The 18,224-nt window shown below is 38.2% G+C and overlaps 1 protein-coding gene across 4 annotated transcripts in view; it reads right to left on the reverse strand.

Moving 5' to 3' along the window:
- Positions 1–5,502: 5,502 nt before the first annotated feature.
- The window catches only part of fam168a (family with sequence similarity 168 member A), a 39,246-nt gene continuing 26,524 nt past the window's right edge, over positions 5,503–18,224 (reverse strand). For all 4 annotated transcript variants that reach the window (XM_008425529.3, XM_008425528.3, XM_017308332.2 and 1 more), the window contains 4 exons: positions 15,866–16,011; positions 15,122–15,308; positions 11,532–11,658; positions 5,503–11,414 (listed from right to left, as the gene is read on the reverse strand). In XM_008425529.3, coding sequence (XP_008423751.1) covers positions 11,546–11,658; positions 15,122–15,308; positions 15,866–16,011 — 446 coding nt within the window. In that variant the 3' untranslated portion in view covers positions 5,503–11,414; positions 11,532–11,545. The remainder of the gene's footprint in view (positions 11,415–11,531; positions 11,659–15,121; positions 15,309–15,865; positions 16,012–18,224) is intronic.

The raw sequence follows: 18,224 nt of genomic DNA on the forward strand, positions 1-18,224 counted from the left end.
AATTTTAAACCAAAATTTGCACAATGAAAAGTTTCATGCACTTACTTTGTCTCTCCCCATAAAATGTGCTTCTACTGATGAACGTCATTTTTATGAATGAGAAAAAGGAAGGTACAAAAGCCCCACACCTTCACATGTGGCATCATTGAAAAGCCCTAAATGTCATCTGTAGATACCAAAAGGAATTAATTCAGTAGAATGCAGGGGGTGGGAGATATTAAAGTTTATAAATGTCCTCTGCAGATGACAAAAATGAACTACTGATAGTCATGATACTAAGTTATGGTACTAGGTCAAAGGTCACATGTGGCTTTTCAGGCTATCCAAAGTAGCTCCCAATAACTCTGGACAAAGATGCTAATAATTTTAATATGCATTCAATGTATTTTCATACAATATATGACAGTAATTTTTTCTTTGTAAAAGGTCAATATGTTTTCTTTGTTATGAAACCCAATTATAGAAATGACAAAAAAACTGGCTTTATAATATGAATTGAATGGACTTTAAAGAAGTGATGTGAATTTTACATCTGTAGACAAATTGTATTTGGTGAAGACATGGCAAAATGTGTGCGGGATTTGTAAAGAGAGCTAACCCCTGGGCTTCACTCTTTAAAGGTTATGTTCAAATATTGCAAGGCTGCAGTGATTTATAGAAAGCTGACTTCTTTGTGCTACATGTTGTTGTTTTTGCACTTCACACACTTCTAATTGGTAATAAAATCTGTTTTAATTGTAGTTTTTATGTAATCTCACGTTTTTTACTTCAGTTTCCTTTCCTATTTTCATAACATTTCAGTTTTCTTTCTTTCTTGTTAAATATTGGTCTTTTTTTGTAGTCCATAATTACTCCAACATTTTGACTAGGATTTCCTGGAAGAAAACATAACTTATAAGTGAGTCTTTTTAAGTTAAGCTAAAGGCAATCTGAGGTGGAACTTGTGCTGTGTCACCAAGTCATCAGACATGTACAGGATAAATGTAAAGTTGGTTGGTGTTACTTCATCTTGTGATGTTAAAGGAACTGTCAGCAGTTGTGAAAAACACAATTCTCATTTATCTTATTACTGCTTCATCTTATTTGTTTTGGCTGTCAAATTGCTTAGTTTGATCATTTCCAATGCGTGTCTGTCATGGTGTTCAGCCTTTGTAAAGCACCTTGTGTTACACTTGGCTGTGTGAAAAATGGTCAGTAAGTAAAGTTTGATTGACATCAGTTTGTAAAAAAACCCAAAAGAAACACCAGCAAAGATTTTCCTAATTAGTACATGCGTCAGAAAAAGTAAAGTTAGTGTTTATATGCTGCATTGTGCTGGGAGTTAATTAACTCTGGCCTCACTTACTAATTGTATTCAGTGGCTTGATTTGCACCGTTAAATATGTTGAAAACAAGATCCTTCCATCTGCTCTTTAGATTCCTGAAATACAGGTGAAGCATCTTGGAGACATAATTGTGGTGATTATTGAATGTTTGGGGAGTGAAAAAGAAAAAAACTAAAAGTTATCAGCTTGTTACCCAACTCTTTGTTACTTAATGATAATTGAGTAACTCAGTGTTCTTAGTGCCTTTGTCCAAGTCATAACCAAGTCTACCGTTTTTTTTTATTAATGTTAGTACTTCAGAGCACAATCACTCATTATTGCCAAACTTGTCAGCAGTTAAATCTGGAGTCGCCACTTTTAGATTTAATTTCTGACTCGGTAAGTGTGAAATTGATTTCACACGCAACAGGAGTGGGCTTTGACTTTCCACAGCAGTATGATTATGAAGACAGACGATTTCCTCTCTTTGTCCGTCACTCTTTAAATGTCAGTGTATCGAGCTGCTGTAAAGCTGTTTATTGGCCTTTATTGACTCTGTAGATTAAATTACTGCTCCCTAACTCACAGCGTGTGTGTCTGTATGCGTGTGTGTGTGTGTGTGTGTGTGTGTGTGTGTGTGTGTGTGTGTGTGTGTGTGTGTGTGTGTGTGTGTGTGTGTGTGTGTGTGCGTGCAGATGGAGCTTGGGAAGCCAGTAGAGTGGATGATTCCCATTATCCCAAGAGGCTGCCTGCAGTTACGTATCATTAATCAGGTTGCGCTTGTTAGTGTGAGAGCCCAGGATATAAAAGATGGGATTGTTTTGATGATTAACATTCCACTAAACTATTTTCTTAGCAGGAATTTTCTGCAGCTGTAGAGTAAAAGTAACCACTTCGTAGGGTGAGACTGCTTTACTGCGATGGAGCATCTTCAGTTGGAGGTTCCTTCAGACCCATGTTGCTCCAGACCTCTACAGGATATCTACAGTGACCGTGTGCCACCCATGTAGTCACAACATTGATAGTGTCGTGTCCAACTTATTCAATTCTTTTAGGAAAGCTCTTTTAGGAAAAAGGCCTTTGCTGGACCAAGGTTTTTATCTTGAATATTTCTGATTACAAACAGGAATCTTAAAGATACAGACGTTTTAGGACTTTGTTATGATGTAATGATCTTAAACTGTTTGGATGCCTTTTTACACACGTCGATATGTTCTATAAATATGAAATTATTTTAGCATTTACGAATGACTAGCTCCAGCTTTAAAAAGTGAGTGATGAGTTACACTTTGGAAAGCAGCCTTTATTCAATACAATGACCACGTATTAAAAACCACAGTCACATGAGAGGTTGCTTCAGTCAGGGACAAAGTATTTTTCAACAAGGACACCTTGTTTTTGTTCCTTTCTTCCTTTGAAAGTTTAAACAATGTAGTAGGAAAACATTACATTAAAAAAAATATAGCAATTCCATCTCTGATTGGCTGGGTGGTCCTGGAGACATGTCCTCTCATCCACGGTCCAGCTGCCAGAGGACACCTGGGTTTTGAGGAATGGGCTCAGACACGAAAAGAATCAGAACCAAAAGGACTAAACACCCTGTCAGGATTTGGTTGGGATTAACGATTTGGCTGCGCTGTTCGCTTTAACTGTGTTAACTCCCGCAAGATTCTTGTATTAATTTTTCTCTGGAGTCTGGAGAGACTGCAGGTCTAGCTCCACCAGCAATTTTCCTTATTATTCTTTTAATAATTTGGTTTTCAATCAAGAGGGGAGACGTCAAGATATTAAGAAGGTCTGGGTGACAAGAGCACTACAGCCTGCCTTTTTCTGAAAAACCTCTGAGCTGACGGTGTCACTCTAAAGCTGCTCAATATCCTTCAAGGGGTGGTGGAATGCCAGAGCAGAAATGAAACTTGGTCCAGAGGAAAAAAAAAAAAAACACTTCTTCTGACCCAAGTAAGGCCCTCTTCCCAGTTCTCTCTCTTCTTTTTAGAAATCACAATCCTGTTGCAAAACCCCCTTTTTTGGTGGAGATAGAGACACGTAAAATTATTTTGATATACAAGATATATGTCCTCTACAGGGGACAAAAATGAACTACTGGTAGTAGTTCATTTTTGCATACTAAGGAACCTTGTACACAACCTTGTGAGAATATTTGTAATGGACCACAATCATGATACCAAGTTATGGTACTAGGTCAAAGGTCACATGTGGCTCTTCAGGCTATATATATTTGATATATGATAAACATTCATTTTTAATTCAGAAAACTTTTTCTCTAAGTAATAGTTTATAGTTAATGTCTTGTCTCTACCTAAATTAGTAAGTAGATCTAATGTGATTACTAGTGCTTATAAAATTTCCACTTCCACCAAAAGTTGAGACTGAGTGATTAAACATTGATACATTAACATGCTGTCTGTTACAACAGCACAAGTTAAAATTCAAAAATATTTTATTGATCCCAAACGGAAATGAAATGTTGTTGTAGCTCATATTAATTCAAATTTTTCAGTTATTATAGTGATAGCAGGAAAGATCTCCTGTCCCAATCTGTGTTACAGTGAATTTGAAGAAGCCTCCGACCTCTGTCTCCCCAACACAGTCCCATGAAGAGGATGGTCAGAGTTGTCCATCGTTTTCTTGATTTTTATGTAGAACCCATCTTTGTGCCATCAGCTCCAGAGGTTTCTCCGTCGTCCCGAGAACAAAGCTGGTCTTATTTGTGCACAAGAACGAACATTTGGAGGTCAAAACAAGTTTGATGATGAAACATTAGTCATGTTGGAACTGAAACGTGTATGAACAAAAGTGTAGTTTTGAAAGAAGTCCATCTTTCTGATCCTTCAACGCCACAACCTCAGTCATGTTAGGCCCAACCCATAGTTTGAGCTGTTTCACAAAATCATTAATGGTAGAAAAAAAAAAAAAGTTAAAAAAAAAACCCTGCTAATGCAATGCCATCCACTACAGTAGGTAAACATGATCTTATCCCTCCCAAAACTGAACAGCATCTTCTTACACCTTCAAATCTTTCACAAACTTTTCACTTTTCCTGCCATGGTTTTTATTGAAAGAGGCTTTTCCAATAAATACATCACCAACTTGACCAAACTTTGATTAAGAAAAAAGATCTTTTAAAAAAGATGTAATGAGCACCATTTGAACTAGACCTTCAAGCTCACGGTAAATATTACGATACCGTTTGCTCAAAGCAAAAGCAGCTAAATATCTCCTGTTAGAAGGCTGCCTCCAGAGGCTTCTGGTTTTTCCAGATTGTCCTCTGGAGTCACATCTGTGTAAAGCTCAGAGAAGCTGGCAAAGTTAATTCTGTTTATGAGTAAAGTTTGCCGAAGCAGGATGTTTAAACCTTTTGACTAAATGTTCAAAGGATAATCTAAAACACTCCACTTTGAACATGATGAGACGGAGTTTAATCCTCGAAATTTAATTTCATGACAACTAGTTTTAACTTGTTACTGCATGTTCACCACCTGGTAGTTGTACACAAACTACAAGTTCACACAGAAGAGTATGGTAGAAGGGAAAAGAATGGAAGAAAGGACAGACACGTGGAAAACAAAACGAAGGAAGAAAGAAAAAAAGAATGGCAAAGGAAGGAGACGAGGAATGAAGACAGACATGGGTAGACGCAACTAAAGAATAGAGCAAACATAAGAAAGAAGATGTGGACAGAGAGGGAAGGTAGAAAAAAAATCTTCAAACATAATAGGGAATAAAGTTTGGAAATAAAACTTTATTCTTTTTTCCCCATTCTCATCCAGACCTTAAAAATACCTTAACTTTTCCAGATTGCTTGCAAAACCTGAAAAATGTTTGCCTTCTTGTTTTACACATACCGCTAGACTAACGGCCTCCTTTAACATTGTGCCTTGTGCACAAAAATATTGGATCAGTGTGTAGCGTTGTGCAAATCTGTCGGAGAAATGGCTGATATTGCTCAAGTTGATCGGATGTCTGCAGATAGTTACAGAAGTGAAAGTGAAGTGTTCCTCTCCACTTGGTCTCCTTTCATCACAAGGGAAATGACAGATCCATGTTCAATAATATGAAAGTTGAAAATGTACAACGAACTATTTCCCTCTGCAATTTCAAATTTTATCTCAATTTTACATTTAGAGTTGACAAACATGCGATTACAGCTTTTTAAAGAAAATCTCAAGAGACAATCTTCCTTTTATAGGAAAATTTTAATAGTTATTCAATGTTCTACATTTTACAGTAAATATACAATTACAAACTTGGCTTAGTTATAGTACTAAGATCACTAACTGATCTTAAAAAAAAAAACCCAAAAAAAAAAAAAAAAACCCTCAACAACAACAAAAAGACATTTAAAAAAAAAAAAAATTTAACAGATTTACACTTCATATCACAAGCCTGACGCTGGTCCTTCACTCCGGACCAAATAGCTAACATACAATTCACTTCTCTCAACGCTGAACAGACGTTGGGCTTCAGTTTCAAACACAAACCTTACGGTAACAGAGATACCATAGCATGTGCAAACTGGGTACCAAACTAAAAACTTCCAAAGATGGGGTTGTTCCTATTACTCGATCCGAGCGCGATACGAGTACGTGTGTTTTTTCTTTTTTCCTTTTTTTTTTTTTTCTTTTGGAAGACAAGGAATTTTCCACTTTTTGCATCACATTTAGTGTCAAATCAAAACCAAGAGAGACCTCTGACAAACCGAGAAATAAAAAGCTGCAGCAAGAACATCAAGGACAATTAAAAGCCTACTATTCGTTTTGATAGTAGTGTTGTAATTTATACCCATGAAAAACTAAGACTCAAACTGCAAGGCAGGAGAAATAAAAAGAGAGAGAGAGAGAGAGAGAAGAGGTGAATGGAAATGGATGCAGGAGGCAATGAATGGTTCTGGTTGTGTTTTCACTGTTAAAGTGGAAAAAGGTTAGACAGTTGTTTTTTCTTTTTTCACCTTTTAAAGGTCTGGAAATGTTATAGCGGGCAGGATGATTTACGGAAAGAGGAAGAGGTGATCAAAGATTTGTGTTTAAGACAACTTTGCACACGTTCCCCCCCTCACAGAGCATGCCAAAAAAATTGGCCAACATCCGACTTTTCACTTCAGTGCAAATTGAAAAATAATGAGACGAGGAATGGAGCGAACTAAATAGGCAGGCACATGCTTGCTTTCCCTGCAAAACAGGAATACTGGGAAGAAAAGTTGTCCTGTTTCTCAGCTCTGTAGATCTGCCTCTGTTGTGTTGGCACCGTGCATCTCCTGGTAATTGGATGTTCTCGTCGAAAACCAACAAAGATAAAAAACTAAAAAGCACAGTCATTAGATTTTCCTTAAATATTAGATAGAAAAATAGGTTTTCTTTTTGTGGTTAAAAAAAATGAGTAGAAATTATTTTTTTAAATTATTAATATTTAGGATAAAATTGCTGTACTGGCAAAAAGGAAATGAAATAATTTCTGAATATTCCTGGAGAGAAACTCAGACTAAAACAACAAACACATACGATTTTGAGTTCGAGTGAGGAAAGTTAAACTGATAAAAAAAAAATAATAATAAATCAAGTCAGATTTTTAAACGTGACTTTAAATGTGTGGAAAAAAAAAAGTTGGCCCCTCTGAGGTTGGCCAAATTTTAGGTTTTTTTTGCTACTGATGTTATTTTGTTTTAATATAAACTTAAATATGAAAATAAAAATAATTTCTGCTCATCTGTTTGACCACAAGACAAAACAAAACAAAAAAAGACTGCAATTTCATATAAAAAATAAAAAATAAAAAAAAAAACACTTTCTGATTTCTAAAGAGAAAAACGAAATTACCACAACATGCACAGACCAGGTTGGTCCACAGCTCAGAAAACTCTTATAAGTGCAGCAAATAGGAGGCGCCACCTTGAGTACTGTTTTGTTACTCTAAAAGACTATTTGGATCATAATGTGCCAGTGCTCAAGGTACGATACCCAATTCTTCTATGCATGTTGGCTCAAAGCCTTCAACCACTACGAAGCCACTTCATGACTTTGTCGCTAGTGACATCTAGTGTTAAACAGGGTCAGCTGACACAAAAAATGGCAGCAATCATGATACAATTCAATAAGACTGCAGTTTAGGTGAGGGTGTTGAGTGTAGCAAAGGTCAAACTGAGGAAAAACAAAACGAGAGAAAAAAAAAGGTCAATCGAGGTAAGAGTGGAAAAAGGACTGGGGACAGACATCATTTTGCATCCCCGAAGGTTGGAGAAATGAAGTGTCTGAAGGGAGAAATGGCACGGAGTAAAAACAAGTCAGACACGTAGGGTACAGTAAGTTTAAAAAGTCAGACGAGTAATAAGAGTCAACGCGAGAAAAAAAGGACAGCAATAGGAAAACACAGATTCCACGGGAAGCAAGACATAACAAGGACTCAGAGCTCACCAGTTATTAGGGAGAAGAAACTTGGTTACTGAATAACAATTGGTGAAATATGGCACAGGAAAATTAAATATAAACAAAAACAAAAGAGAATGGAGGCTGAGGGTTTTTTTTTAGACATCATTCGATACATCCTTGCAGCTATGGAGCTAAAACAGACAGACAATTGGACACATTTATCCTCCACTTCAGCTCTGTCCCTCAATCCTCTACTTCCCTCAGCGTGTCTGGGAATTCAGGCAGCAGGTATTAAAAAAATAAAATAAAATAAAATAAAGCCTGTGGGATTCTGGTGCCAGATTCCACAACTTCCAATAATCTACGGACACCGCGGTAACTTCTCCCCTCAAAGTGAAAGATATGTAGAGGACAGGGATGCAGTTAAAAAAAAAAAAAAAACCTTAAATAAAATAAAAGCACAAACAGTAGCTGCCACATTAATGCGACCATGCTTAGCTAGAAATACATTACTGTACCACTCGCTCTTTAAATATACTGCATGTTTTTTTTTAACCTAGAAATCCAATGCTATAGTGAAAGACACCTGAATATTATGCATACCCATTACGTTCAACTGACCTAAGGGAGAGAAGGAGAAGAAACAAAGCAAACAAGAGGATTTTAATTCAGAAATACTGACAAAAGTAGTGGTTGGTTAAATAATCCTAATGTAGAGTAACATTGCTGCTGTCGCAAGAAAATCCTGCTTTTTTTTCTTCTTTTATTATTATTATTCAGTCTTACAATAAGTTTTAAATATACAGGATCTGGTCACGGTTGAAACTTTTCATCAATATTATCCACCAGAAATTCAGTGAAATTTTTATTTTCCTTCGACAGCGGCATTATGCAATATCGTCTTAAGAATTAACTTACTAGTGTACAAACATCTTGACTAATAATAATTCAAACACTCCACCTTATTGTTTTAATTATAATATAGATTGCTTTTTCCTCCTTTTTTTGCACTACAAAGCCTAAGTACCTGTTACTTAGCATTAAATTATAGTATAGTCAAGTTTTTTTTTCCTTTATCTTATGTTGTGCAATAATTCCTTGCAATGTTATTCAATATCCCCAAAAGTTCTGATATGTTCTTAACTTCTTTGCAGTATTACTTATTGAACGTTGGCAGCGCGAGCAGCCTCGACTCCCTATTTGGATATCACGATTTTTTATTTTTTTTAAAACAAACTTATAAAGGCTGTCAAAATAATTAACTTTGTGTCAACAGATGGAGGCGCCCGCTCTTAATTTATTGCAATAATCAAACCACTACATCCACACGCCAGCAGTAAATGCTTCTTGTAATACCGACCTGCACTGTACAGATCTAAGAGTTAGAATGGATCTCAGAGTTAGGCATGGGCCGACACAAGATCCTGATTGTATGATAAACTTGAGTAAAAAAAAAAAGTTTCTAAATTTTGACAAAAACTTGAAACTAAAACATGGCGTAATTTCTTTCATTTAAAATACGTCGCAAATTACTCCTTCTGCTATTAAAACTACATATTGATTACTAGATTTATAAACTTTTAATGCTCACAAACAGAGTTGAGAGCAGCTATATTTGAGGAAATGCTTTCAAGTGCTTGCAACATGAAATATTCAAAATAGGGCTACACAAAATAGCAAACTGCAACATTTGGCATGCGGCGATGTTTCAAAACTGTTGCCAATCCTATATGGGCAACTGGATACATTTTTGCCGCCTTTTATGCCGACACCTGATACAAATCTCACAAAAATACGATTTAGTTGCAAATCATTATCATCCTAATGCTCAACATTAATGTTGCAATTTAATCTCGTCACTAAATTGTGCAGCCCTGTTCTAAAAATATTCCTAACTGGTCAACTTTGTCATTTTGTAATCAAGACAGCCTATGAAATGTAGCAGGTTCCTTTTAGCCAGCTGGCTAGCAGTGCACAGCCACAGCTGGGAAGGGGCTCCATGCAATCAGAGAAAAACATCCCTGGGCACTCTGCCTCTTTCTCTTGCATCTCAGTAAAAAAAACAACCTTTAAACCTTACGAACGGTACGACAGGAAACTTTAGCGGTTTCAAACACCTGTTACACCTGGATGCAGGGAACCAGCCTATGCCTCGATGCTAGTGAGATTTATTCTCCTCAGAGTAAATCCTAAAAAAAAAAAGAAAAAAAATGTCGCTGGGCCTTATCCAAGTATTAAAACCCCACAATCAGTCTTTAACCTTCTACATAAATCTTCCCCAGACGAGGACAAACGAGGAAGAAACAAAATTTCCAACAGCATTTGAGTCGGTGTGTCGCGTTTCCTACAAAAGTCCCCCACCCGTCATTCAGCAGCAGTGGATGACGCTGAAGTGCGTTCGCTTTATTGGGCCTTCATTAAATCTGCCTCAGCTGTCGTGTGTTTGTTTATTAGTCCTCGCCTGGGAAGTGGAAGGAGATGGCACGACCACAGCCAGAAGAGAAGACAGAAAATCGATGTAGAGTACAAAAATAGCCAATGTGCCGTCCGCCTTTAAAGGAGAAACGTCACACACTTAAATGTCTTGTACTTTGAAATTGTTTGCCTGCCTTTCATTGTGTTACACCCTCCCTGCCTCCACAATCTCTTTATACTCATTCTGTGCTGGCAGTACCTGCCAGATAGCTATGTTTCTTTTTGTGTGTTTTACAACTGGAGGTACTGTCCAGTAAGTGCCACTAAGTGTGAGTGTGTTTAAGTGTAATCCCCAAAAAACCCCTAAATTAGTTTAAATGCAAAAACCCACAGACAAAAGAGTCACTGTTGTGACCCAAACTAGCTAGGTTAACATTCCAATAGTGTCCCAACAAACCAGCCTGCATAGAGGGTAGCATGAAGTCGGCAAATCTTTTTCGTTAGTGTGTACTAGGTACAGCGTAAATGCCAAAACACGACGGGTCGTGATCTGTAAGTGCTCACAGCACCGACTAATGTGGCAGAAGGGATGACGGACACACAGCTACTACGAGTTGGAAGACAAGTGAGATCGGACTGAGAATCAAACATAATCAGGCAAAAAATAGGGATGAAGAGGAAGGCAGGAAAAAATGAAAAGGTGAAGCAATTGAGGTTAGTAGTATAAAGGACATTTAAAAATGTTATTACCCCCTTAAAAGCAGGGGGAAAAAATGATCTGATGATGTTAAAACCCTGTGCTGATATCTAGTCGTTAGAAAATTTGGCAGCATTAGTCAATAGTCTTTGATGATGATGATGATGCCCAATATTTTCCAGCAAACTGAGCAGCAGCAGCGGCGGCAGCAGCAGGCGGGGAGCACACACACCAGCACAACACAAAAACAGGAGCGACCAACCGACACCTGGGATTGGTCGAGAGTCCTTTCTGGAGTTCCAATGAAAGACGCGGCAAAAATAAAAATAAAATAAAATAAAAAATAGAGGAATTCAAACTAAACAATCGAGAGGAAATAAAATAAGACCGTAATGACTGGTTGGCAAATAAACAGAAGAGAGAATAATAAAAACAAAAGCAGCCTTTGTAAAAACACTAGAGAATGTCGCATAATAATAATAATAATAGTAGTAAAGTGGCTGTTGCACTTTAGTTTTGTTCTTGCAGACAGGTGCCGAGTTCTCGTGGTTACCGCTGGGAGCTCGTGTAACATTTGAGCAGTTGCATACGATGGTGGACTCCAGATCTGGTGGCCTGAGCAGAGAAGAGCACGACTTAACGCCAGACTGCAGAGTTTGTTTGTTTTGGAGGGGGACAGGAGTAAACAGCAGGAGAAGAGAAGGCAGACGGATTCTCTCTGTGGATACTCACATGATGGGTGGGCTCTACCAGTGAGGCGGTACGTAGCTGTAACCAGGGGTCCCCTGGGGCCTGTAGGTTGGAACAGTAACTGGGTGTGCTCCAATTGGTGGGTGCTGGGGTGTTGTCAGCAGAGTCCCTACACACATTTAACACCAGCATTAACATGAAAGAAGCTCCTCTCTCATACACGGCCTCTAAAGTATTGAAACCCTGCTAACTTTTATGTCACGTTGCGACCACAAACCATGTACGCTCTCGAAAGCAGGGCTGGGTTAGAAACTATAAAAAGCACAAAAAATTTTCAAGCCTGCATCTAGGGCGACAGGCCGGGAATGGAGAGCACAACTCAAGGAAGCAGCCAATACGCCCATGCTAACTCTGGAGGAGCTGCAGAGAGACACAGCTCAGCTGGGAGAATCCGTTAACGACAACTATTGGTTGTGCATTCCACTAATTTGGTATTAATGTCAGAGAACCGTCGTTGAAAAGAAAAAGAAAAAAAGCCATAGTGTGTCCTGTGTAAAGTTCGCACACACTGAAACACACATTCTAACCTGCAGCCATGACGGCTCGTAATGTGAAGTCTGAATACAAACATAAGCTGCTTTCTGGTGAACAATTTCTGTTTTACTTAGCGGTATTTTCCTGAATTCAAATGTTTGTAATAAATGACCACTCTGACCTGTTCCAGATAAAAAAAAACTCAATTTCCCATATGCAGAACAACAATGACTTTTTCTATTTTATTCTAAAAGATGGTAGTGACAGCCTTATTCTGTTAAGGTGTAGAGCTCAGTCAGAAATGATGGCGAGATGGACGGAGCTAAAAAAAAAAGAGGGCAAAAGGAAGGCTATGTTTCAAAAGCTTTGAGGTTCGCCCAAAAGGTCACCTTCTGACTCTAAACATGCAACCAGAGATACAACGGGACGCTTTACATAATTGCATGAATGATGCAAAGTCCAAATCTAAATCTGTCAGTGACAGGATACAGAACTGCCACTGATGCCGTTTTGGAAATAAAAACAAAATATTTCAATCTAGATCAGTGTTTCTCAACCTTTTTTGGGCCAGCGCCCCCCTAGCCTTTATCCAGGTCCCTCACCGCCCCCCATTAAAGAATTTGAAGGCTACTTTGCATTGACTATTATTTTATTATTAATATTACCATCACTATTGTAGATGTTTTATTTTTATGCTTGTTTCTGTATTTATCATCAAAAATAATTTCCCAGAGAACAAAAAAGCCATGGGAATAGAAATTATTTTCACAGGTGTCTACAAAAAATGCAATGAACATTGAACTTAAAATTGGTAGGCCTAACAGCAGCCAATCAGTGGGAAAAAAAAATATTGTTCTTTGCCATTTTCTAGTAGTTAAATCTTCCACAAAATGACCAGATAAAAGATGTACAACATGCCAGTTTAAACTTTGAACTATTTGAAAAAAGACTGAGCTCTGCAACATTAAAACATGGATAGAACTGTAACTACATTAATCATAGATCTTCTTCTCTTCAGTGTTTCTGTCAGTTTCTGGTGGTGCAGCTCTGTGCTGCCTTCAGGAGAATGGGACATCAGAGTATCATCCATAAAACTTCACCCAGATGGCATTTATTGTGCAAACCAGAGCTTTCAGTGGAAAAACAAAAGTTCCAGGTCCTTTTAATGCCATACAAATATGAGACAGAAACATGCATTATATCTTTAGACCTGTCTATTGATTTATAGATTAATAGTTTTACTGGACAGAAATTACAAAGAACAAATCTGGTTCTTAATCAAATCCTAATGAGTCAAATTGAAAGTGTCATGGAGTCATCAGCCTCATGACATTATCACTAACATGAAAAATAATATCGAAGAAATAAATCAAATTTAATTAAAAATATTAATAAGTGATAAGTTATTTACTGTTATGGTCTGTAAGATATATTTATTCTCAGTATTAGATGTGGTCTCAACAAACCCATGGCATTTCAACAATATTATTTTACCTTTTATCTGGAAATAGTGTCTGTTTCTTATTGCCATACGTCTTCTGTATTAAATTTTGATCAAAAGGTCTTGCCATACCAGTTTATTCCTCTGTATTAATTATTGCTTGAAATATCTTGAAATACCAGTTTATTCTGTATTTACTTTGGTTTCTTAGTTTATTCTTGCATTTTGTTCTTCATTCATTTCCATTTAGTTTCCTTTGATTAGATTTATCCTCTCTTGGTTTATTGCTATGTCCACTTTAGTTTCTTTCCTGTTGCTACATTTATTTGATTGTTTATTGACGCTCACCATCAGTAATATTCATTCATCACCTGCTGTGCCGCCTAATCGTCATGTTTCACATTATGTGTTGATTTTTCACTGTTCAGCGTTGGATTCTCTGTTTTTATGCCATAATTCACATCTAGTTCGTCGCTCCGTTTTATGTCCCGCTTCACCTGTTTCAGAGTTTTGCGCAATGTGCGCGTCTTTTTTTTTCTTCTTTAAACCCTCTAAGGTGCAGGGCGGTCGGGAAACGTATCAATGGGAAAAAGGCAGACTGACATAAACCTTTTAAAACAACGGAAACAATTTCGGTATTCTGATTCTTGAAATTTAAAAGTGCTGTGGTACCGTTGTTCTATCACACCCGTTTCATACCGGACCACTTACAGCACCGTGTTAACGCTATAAAATGAACGCTCTCTATCGTGGTATCACCCATGGAGGGATTTCTTTATTTAAATGGGTTCATTATTCAGAGGGATACAAAGTCAAGGTATCGTGATTTTAGTAATTACATGTTTATAAGAGCGATTTTCTGTTATCCTTCTATGGAAGCGGGCAGCTTTCAAACGGAAATAAAACACTTTTTAATATAAGTTGCTGCTTAACATGAACAGAGAACTGCCTGAACATATGCACAAAAATACCAGACAAAGTGAATCACAGCAACATCATCAGCCGGTGTAACGCTGAACTAATGCGGTGAAGCTACCAGTAGCAGGAGAGGAGCTGCGCCAAAAAGCTAACAGAAGCTAACAAACACTGAATAGAAGAAGAAGAAGAGCTGCCATCTATACAGTTGCAGCCAAGCATGATTTAATGTTACACAATACAGTTTTACCAAGTTGCTCAAAGTCTAAACTGGTATTGTTGTGCATTTAAGGTGTAAAGTTTACCTTTGACTAAACGCCCCCCAAAGGAATCCCAGCGCCCCCCTTTTGTAAAAATTTCCGCCAGCGCCCCCTGCCGTCCTCTGAACGCCCCCTGGGGGGCGGTACCGCCCACGTTGAGAACCGCTAATCTAGATGCTAATTTGGAGACGTGGAACAGACGACTTGCAGCTGGGAGTTTCAGTGAAAACAGGGACTAATAGCTCTGAGTCAGGAGAGCTGCAATCCAATGAACGTCCGACATTAGATTTTTACTGGAATACAATTAGAAACATGCACTACTTTGACTTGTTTCATCACATAAAAACGCAATAAAAGTTTGTGGTTGCAAAGTGACAAAATGCGGAAAAAGCATAAGGGAGATTAATGGTTTCACAAGGAATAGTAGTTGACAGTTGCAGGGTCTCACTTTGTACACATTCTGGAGAGAGTATTGGTCCTACCTGCGCTCATGGCCATGGTTGTCCCGGCTACCATCCCCATGGTAGGCATGCCGTTGTTGCGGGGGGCAGGAACAGGGACTGGGGCAGGGTAGAGGGCTGTGGAGGGGATGCTGTTGGGCTGCACCACAGTGGTGTGATGGATCACATGTGGCTGGGCCGCATATACTGGTTGGGTGTAGTATGCTCCCTGTCAAAGAAAACAAGTTAAAAGAGCTCTTTGTGAGGCTAGCGATAGGAGGCCTGCCACATGTACAGCATGGAAGAATTACAACAGTATTAGAGTGCTTCATCACAGCTCTGAAGGCAACCTTTTTTTTTTTACTTGGGACTTTGAAACTAAACGTTAAATAAATATCCATGTAATGTGAAGGCCAGAGCATGATTAAAGTGATATGAACAGAGATAAATGACTGAATAAATCCAGTCGCACCAGTCGCATTTAAAGAACACATTCTGCAAATCCCCTAAAACAAGAAAAACGAATCAGGAGAAGCTCTAAATCTCCTCCGACAGTTTGTTTTAACGTTGAGATTTGGAAAACGTCTCGTTCCCAAGCCATTGCACAGATTGCGCGGCATTTGGTTCGCGAGTTTGGCAAAAATGCTTCAACAAATTGTTTTTTAATAGACACAGAAACGATGTTGCCAGCAAGGAAAAACAAACGTTACATGGCGGAGGCGCCAAACAGGTGGGACAGCAAACGCAGAGACATTTCCAATGCAGAGTCGTCGGCGATGTCCTTACCTGTGCGTAAATGTTCTGCTGAGGGTAGGCACTGCGGATGGGGTACATAGCTGTGGGGTATGGGGTGGGAGTGGGGGTGTAGGGAGGAGGTGCTCCATTTGACTGAGTGGGGGGCACTTTGTATGGGGTTCCCGCTGGGGTGTATCCTGCAAATGTCCAGAAAACAGCTTAAATTAATCAAACAAATGCTGAGTAGTTCAAAATTTTATGTATATATAAAAAAAATACTTTTGATCATTAAAATAAGTTAGGAGAATTTCACAAAAACTATAAACTATAAAATGAAAATACAAAACTCAAGCAACTAAAAGAAATGTATACAAGTGTATCAAATTCCGTTTTTATTCCCATCTTTTCTGGGGGGAAAAATTGGAAATGTGAAACATCACGAGAGGCGCCGAAAAGTTATTTCGAGTTTTGAGATGAATATTTCTGCTTCTATTTTTTTGCCTTTTCAGTGGAGTCGGAAGCATTTCTCCAGATAAAAAATGGCAACCAACTGCTTATTCAATCCAAGCTGATAAGAGCAATAAAACCTAAAGCAGTAACCGCTGATAAGATGCCGAAACCCTGGGAGGGAGCTAAAAAGGGAAGTGCAGAGTCAGATAATTATACCAGGCTTTTCACCAAGAGCCGAGCGTGAATAAAAAATAGCTCCTGAAATGAGCCGTTGTTGCCGCTCAGACGCTGCTATAAATCCATTACACCAAAATAACTTGAGAAAAAGAATTGTCAAAAATAGGGGGGGAGTTAAACAGTTTTCCTCTAAGAAACTTTGAAAGAGATGTGTCTCAAGACCATGAGGGATATCAATTTTGCCACTTTATTATTTGCATTTCCTGTAAAGACCACCAGATGGGGACTGTTGGTATAAAGAAGAGTTCAGCCTCACAATCAGCATAGAAAAACCCATATATCAAAAATAAATAAATAAATAAATCTGATTTAGCAGGCTTAAACTGGAGCTTTGAATCAAAGCCTTCTTTAAGTGTGCAGAGAAAAGAAGAAAGAAGCTGTGTAATCAGAGACTACAGGCTAAATTTAAGACATCGCTTTTATTGCAGGGAAACATGGTAGGCATTAAATAATTTAGCAGAGAATCCTCACTTCACAAAGATTACATCACTATTTGAAAGATGGCATTAGTCTCATTGGGCTGTGTTCTTATGTAGACTGCTCTGAGGGGTGCAGTACCTCCGAGTAGCCACAGGATGGAGCCTGAAGGTCAAACATGCTACTAGCTAGCTGCTGCATAGCTTATGAAAAGCCCTTCTCTTACACAAGGACAAGGGAACAAAGAGATTCTGGAGCTGTTCTCGCTACCGGTGATTGCATGCTGGAGCGTGTGTGTGTGTGTGTATGTGTGTGTGTGTGTGTGTGTGTGTATGCTTTCACGGTCAAACTCTGTTCTGATGTCCACGCAGGGCATTAAGAGACCGTGGTGAGAGACAGTCGCACAAAAGAAGCGCAGACAGAAAAAAAAAAAAAAAACTGTCCGTCAATGGTCTTGATGAATAACGACCGAAGACGTGTTTTCAATCAGACCACAACTGGTTTTATCTAGCGATTCATTCATGTTGAGGGGGTAAGAAAATGAACTATTTTAATCCCCTCATAAATCAAGCCCAGCAGAAAGGAGTCGGCAATCAGACGAAGCAGCCACAACAGAAAGGCTCAGGTTTCTGTGAGAACAAAAGCAGATCTGATGTTTTGCTCGACTTCCAAAAGATGAACCTAAGCTCAGGCAGAGGAAGAGAGGAGGCAGCTTCAGAAGAAGCAAAGGAGGAGTCTAGAAAACCTGCTCCTTCCTTTGTTACAAACCAAATCCAAGAGGACAGGAAAACACTGAAGGGAAAACACTGATTTTGTCTTGCTAATGGAATTCAGTTTTGACAAATTCATCGAGTCATTGAGGGACATTCATTTCTTATATGTTATGAATATAAATCATTGACCCTTTGCTCTGTTCTCTCTCTCTCCGTCTCTCTGCTCACATAATTGGGTTTGCTCAGTAAAAAAATAATGATAACCAGACTTCTTATCATTAAAATCCTTACTTTTTATGATTACTAATCGAGTCTGGAAATGCACAGAATATTGTATTTAAATCATTATTTTCTAACATCTATGTTTTAACAATGAAGCCATTTGATTTTTGATGTTTTTATAAACCCAAGAGTCAAATCCCATTGTATATAAATACCATTTGAACAGGGTAATGTCAATAAAAAGTTAATTGATTTCAGGAACGTTATTCATTTTACACACAGAGGGATTTATTTAAAGCTCTTATTCATGTTAATTTTGGTTAAGACTAACAGTAAACAACCCACAAATCAGTTTCTTAAAATATATCAAT

Source organism: Poecilia reticulata, chromosome 13 (genome assembly GCF_904066995.2).
Source record: "Poecilia reticulata chromosome 13, P_reticulata-male-v2, whole genome shotgun sequence".
NCBI lineage: Eukaryota > Metazoa > Chordata > Actinopteri > Cyprinodontiformes > Poeciliidae > Poecilia > Poecilia reticulata.